The following is a 6,000-nucleotide window of genomic DNA, read 5'->3' as shown; positions in this document are numbered from 1 at the left end:
AAAAGATATTGGAAATGGGTATCTGCTTGACGCTGTTAAAGAACTGCATGTGGTTTGATGCAGTAATATTTATTAAAAAGAAGATTTCCTTTTGTTTGCTGCATTTTTCCCCCCATTTATTAGTGACATTAAGCTTGGGCTTTGGAAACCAAACATCCTGGATGATCAAGTGTAGAAACTGTGGAATTGAGATGTCTAGCAGAACTATTCCTTTAATCCTTGTCTGGAAAACAACTCTTGATACTTGCCGACTTTCTCTGTTTTTGTCACCTGCAGAAGAACGAGGCCGAGCTCTTCCACAGACTCTGGCATGTAATGACAGAGATCCTGGAGCTGAGACAGCAGGTCCTGCTCGGTCACCTGACCCATGAGCGCATGACTGACATCAAACAGCACATTGTAGCGAGGCTCGACTGGGGCAACGAGTGAGTGTCATGAGATAAGCGCCTCAGGAAAAAAAGCGTACTGATAGTACTTTAGCGGTGATGATGATGTGGTGAACTGCAAGGTACTGATGCAACCCTGCACAAGGCATTTGTACTGTATGTAGGGCATGATGCAGATGTAAGTTGTTGTTTTGAATTATTTTAGACAGCTTTCCTGTGTTCCCATTCTGAAGATTTGGTTAATGTAAATTGATGCTGTAAACTAGTTCTAAGTGTGCGTGTGTGTGTGTGTGGGTTTTATAGGCAGCTGGGATTGGATCTGGTCCCCAGGAGGGACTTCAGTATGGTAGACCCAGATGAGATCAGCGTCACCGAGCTCTATCGCCTGGTTAGTTTTGAACACACCCACACACACATACATACACAATACTCATGAGTCACCCTTCCACTGCTGCCCGAGGTCTATATTGCGTTACCACGGCAACTGCAACCCGGTCTGACGCCATAGCCCCCAGTCCTGTTCCTCTATGCTCTTTGTTTAACACACACACACGCACACACACACGCACACACAGACACACACACACACACAGACACAGCGAGTCATGCTTGCAAAGGAAAATGATAGTAATTAAGTACATTAAGTGGCTGTTTGCAAACTTGCATTATTTCAGTACTCCCATTGTGTTCATGTACAGTACAGGGAGCACACTATACTCACAGTGTGGCTTAAGCTGCTTAATTTCACACTTTAGATTATAAAAATGAGAAGCATAAGGAAAAAAAAAAGATCCAAAAGCCATTAAAACTTCAGAGTCCCTTTTTCTCTTCTAAGAGATGTTAGGTGTCTGACCCTATCGCTCACCATGCAGTCAGTGTTAAACACCTCAGGCTGTTTTAATTTGCGTCTCTAATTGAACAGGTTTGATGTAAAATTATTGCCATTCTGTTGGACATAATGATGTGTCATGCTAAACCCTTGATCATTTTACGAGCGTTCTCTGTTTAGCATTGCCAAGGTCTTGCCATAATAATGACGTTGCCATAAAAGGCCTTTATGACAGTTCCACTGAACATGACTGAAATAAGATGCTAGTACAAAGAGGAAAAATACATTTTATCTTATAAAAACAGATCTATGCATCTTTTTCTCCTCCTGCAGTACTTCATCAGCTGTCACCTCACTATCCCTGAGCTCAGAGTGTAGCCAACTGCTTAGTAGGTTTAAAACAGAGACCGGGAAAATGCTTGATCCCGATTGGTTCATCCTGTTTGTCACCATAGCAGCTTGTAGCCAACAAAATGTGATTAAACAAAGTAAGGAATGCGTTGATTTGCTGTTTAGGGTGGTTAAGTATGGGATCATAATGCTAACTTTGTTATATAGAATTTTGTATAGCGCATGTATACAGTATATATGACTTTGTAGAGCTCAGTGCACTGTATGTACGTTATGTCACACACCAGTGAATAATCATTTTGAATTTGGGGTTCAAACCATAAATCGTCCCCAGCTACACATATGTAATCATTGACAGGCTTGGGGAGCAACTGAATACATGTAACAGCGCTACGTAATCAGGATACAAAAAACTGATGACTGTAATCTGTTACAGTTACGTCAAAAAACAAAGTAACGCATGAAGGTGAAGCGTTGTTGTGTACGGCATCAAACGGTTGCTTGACAATAGAGTTGAAACAATGCCCATAGCCATATATGGTCATTTTTAATTTCATGTTATTACATTGCTTCATATAACATGGCCATTCAAAAGAATGTAGGAAATAATGTAAAACGTGGGCAGAGTGAAACCAATTTTATCATATATATATATATATATGTATGTATGTATGTATGTATGTACGTATATATGTCTTTTTCAGTGTATTTAAGTCTGCATTCATAGTAACACTGTTCTGAACGCTGTTAAGACCCCCCCCCCAATAAATAAATGAATAAATAAATAAATTAAAAAGATAAAATAAAATAAAACAACTGAGCATAATATGGTCGCCCTAACTTTTGTGATGTAACGTTACCCGCATTCAGGGGCAGTGATCTTTTATTTATTTATTTTATTTTTATTAAAATAAATCCAAACATTGTACATGTTTTAAACTTAAAATAAGCTCTAAATAAAAGTATTTTCACTCATATTGCTTTTCTCTTGACTTTATTTACACACGTGGCCTTGAACTAATCCAAAAATAATCAGATTACATTACTTTCATATTGTGATACTTTGATTACATTACTGGTTGCATTTTTTATGAAGTAAATTGTAACCGTAATGGAATACATTTTAAAAGTTACCCTCCCGACCCTGATCGTTGACAATAACATAATGAAGAAATAAAATGCAGAACTCACATGCTCACATTGTGCTTTCCTCATGCATCAGTCTGAACACAAAGAGAATCTGAGAATCAGGAAATCTCAGCTTCAGACTGTGAAAGTTTGCAAGGAGATTATTCATTCTTTTTCTCTTTTTTTGTCTTCTCAAGTATAGCCACTGCTGGAACAGATCTGGGTCGCCTCTGCCAGCATCATAATGCCATATTATTATACAACCATTTTTGAGCTATTGAGCACAAATAACAAATATTAGTTTTTTGGTCAAACACAACTGTTACTATTTTGTGTATGAGTAATGTGTAACATGAATGTGTGCATCATTCTGCTTAAATATATGTATTACTGTGTCTGTATTTGTGTTTCTTTAATCTAGCGTTTAATCTATAGTTTCTGTGATATGTTTAGAAGCTTATAGTCATGTGTTTTGGTCAGATGGAGAGGCGGCACCGTAAGCGAGAGCTTCCGCCTCAGGCCAACATGCATCACCTGTTCCTGCAGACCAACAGCTTGCTGAACTGCAGCCTGGCCGAAGAGCTCGAGGTCTTCTTCTTCATCTACGACAGCAGGGAGATGCGACCGATCAGGTAGTGGCCGTACATACAGTAACTGACCAGAACTCAATACTGCAGGGAAACTTGAACTGTTGTAGGTCACGTGAAGAATTTTGGTCCCAAGGTCGTCCCGAAAACGGACTTACGGTAGATCCACCACATTAAAGCACATTTTCGGAGGTTTTTAAAGCACATTTAGTTTTGCTTTTGTAGCACCACTTTGCATGAATGTTTTATTAAGGTTCGTTCCATCAACCACTGGTTAAAGGTCATCTTTATACATTCTATCTCAGCCACACCTCAGGCAAAATGCACATGTCTGGACAGAACGTATAAATAATGAATGGAGTCAACACGTTGACCCAGATTTTGTCTGAGTGCCATGAATGATGGATTGGAAAAACTTGATTGGGTTTGTGATTTCTAGAGTTGGCCAAGGCTGCACATTATTTTAACCGTAATCATAATTTTTGCTTTTCTCAATGAATTAAAAATAATTGACTGCTACAGTATGTTGATAAACTTGGGTAAAGTTAGCGTATTTGCTCTTGTGGAGACATGTTTTTGTTTATTTATTTATTTAGAGCCTAATTGTGTAGCATTTAATTGCTGTCACTATGGAGCAGTTCTATGCTAATTAAAGAATACTTGAGGACGGAAACATGAGTCTTTTTGTTTTTGTCGTCAGTGATACGGTGAAGTTTTCTGTGTAGAGTAAAATCCCCAGTGTTAATTTAACACCCAGAGTGTTGACTGTACACCCTACAGTGTTTAAATAAGTCCATTGGATACAAATAAAACACTCTGGGTGTTAATTCAACACTAGGGATTTTACTGTATTTTACCGTATCAATGACTACAAAAACAAAAGGACAAAAAAAATAATAATTCAGTTTGTGAAATTACCGAGAAATCACAAAGCCAGTCCTCCCTTATGAGAAAACTTAAAGTTACAGCTTTACCTCTGACTGCTACAAAGTGCTAACACTGGAGACTCCTTCCAAAAAATGTACAATAAACGTCACCTCACATAAAATGTCATCATATCAACAATTTCACACATTTGGGGGGGGGGGGGGGGCAGAATCAGCTCATGTGGAGTTTAAGTCCATGTGTGAGTTGTTACTACAGAAACGATAAGGTATTAGAACGAGTGTGTTAATAGCATTTAAACCTGTGAGTTGAGTTACAGCCTGCACTATTGACTGCTGTTCTAAAAAATGAATGAACACCTTCTGACCAATCAGAATCAAGAATTCAACAGCACTGTTGTATAAACGCATATAATATACAAAAATATTATCTGGTCATTTATGTTTGTTTTTGCTTCTAAATTGGCTGAATAATTGTATTATACAAAATAATAATGAGATTGTAAAATAATCTCATCATTTTAGCCATGGTTATGATGCCATGTTCAGCTATGGGGATGTTTTCAGGAGAGGAATTCAGTCACCTGACATGCAGCTGTTCAAGTGTTCAGTTCAAGTGTCCATCTCTATCTTTTATTGATTGATTCTCAATTGCAGTCGGTCTATATCTGTCACTATATCACACACACACACACACACACACACACACATTCACACCCACACCCTGCGTTGATGCCTGGATGTGAGTGATACACAGCCATGCACTCCTCTTCATGTAGTCTAGTGAATTATTCCATGTGAGTAAATGCCCAAGGGGTTATGAAGATCTGCACAGACACACATGGAGGTGGGAGAGGTGTGTGTGTGTGTTTTGTTGGGGTGGATTTTGGACCATCAGGCCTCTCCTTGGAATTAACGCACATCAAGCATTCCAGGAGAAGCTGTTTATACATGCAGAGACGGACACATTCTCCGTTCTCACACTGAGACACTCTTCAGTGAGTCAAGCTCAACCCTAGCTCAAGGTGACTTTTTGAAATTCTGTCTCTGTCATTGTCTGTCTTTGTGCGTCTGTCTGTTTCTCTCTCTGTACTGCAGCGAGAGGTTTTTGGTGCGCCTCAATAAGCAGGGGGTTCCTAAGTCACCGGAGAAAACAGAAAGGCAGTGCACGCTCTTTGTTGTAAGTGCTCTGATGGTTTTTTCCCTTTAGTACCCCATCTCCTGTGCTCTGACTGCTTGACACTAAAAACATGTTTTCTCCTGTAGTCAAAAAGTGCTTCAAGATGCTCCTGCTTTGTGCAATCCAAAGCCATGATTTAATAGATTTTGTTGAATGTAAGAGATGCAGCTTTGAGCATAGATATGGTTGCCAAGGTCAAACCATATCTGTGGGATTTGAGTTCATTTTCACTGTTTCACTAAATGCAGGAGGATTTACAGGGAAAAAAAGGAGGACAAGAATTTGGGGGGCTTTTTACCACTGCACAAAAACACCTGGAACTGAAACTGTTTTTAACATTAACCACCAATCCAGTACCATAGGCTCCAGTTGTATGGATTTTGGCACCTGCCCCAGAGACGCTAATGGTATTTTGGGGGCGGGGCTAGCACTACAGTTTGGCGCAGATTGCTTACGCATACCCCATCACACAAAATCCGCAACACCATATACTGAAAATTTGACACTGAAACATTGCGCTGAATTATTTCTCAAACGGCACAGACAAAAAAAATTATAACAATTTGGCACTTTTCTATAACACAAAACACGAATGAGCAGAAATGAATGAACGCATGAATGAGCAGAAATACCTTTTGTTTTCTGATTATACAGT

The 6,000-nt window shown here is 39.2% G+C and overlaps 1 protein-coding gene across 1 annotated transcript in view; it reads left to right on the top strand.

The window, feature by feature from the left end:
- dock4 (dedicator of cytokinesis 4) overlaps positions 1 to 6,000 on the top strand; it is an 88,363-nt gene that overhangs the window by 28,711 nt on the left and 53,652 nt on the right. Inside the window, exons 6-9 of the mRNA XM_053631224.1 lie at positions 277 to 425; positions 690 to 774; positions 3,175 to 3,326; positions 5,264 to 5,345. Of these exons, the coding sequence (XP_053487199.1) occupies positions 277 to 425; positions 690 to 774; positions 3,175 to 3,326; positions 5,264 to 5,345 (468 nt within the window). The remainder of the gene's footprint in view (positions 1 to 276; positions 426 to 689; positions 775 to 3,174; positions 3,327 to 5,263; positions 5,346 to 6,000) is intronic.

The sequence above is a fragment of the Ictalurus furcatus genome, chromosome 8 (assembly GCF_023375685.1).
Source record: "Ictalurus furcatus strain D&B chromosome 8, Billie_1.0, whole genome shotgun sequence".
Taxonomy (NCBI): domain Eukaryota; kingdom Metazoa; phylum Chordata; class Actinopteri; order Siluriformes; family Ictaluridae; genus Ictalurus; species Ictalurus furcatus.
This window is presented reverse-complemented; position numbering and strand designations above follow the sequence as displayed.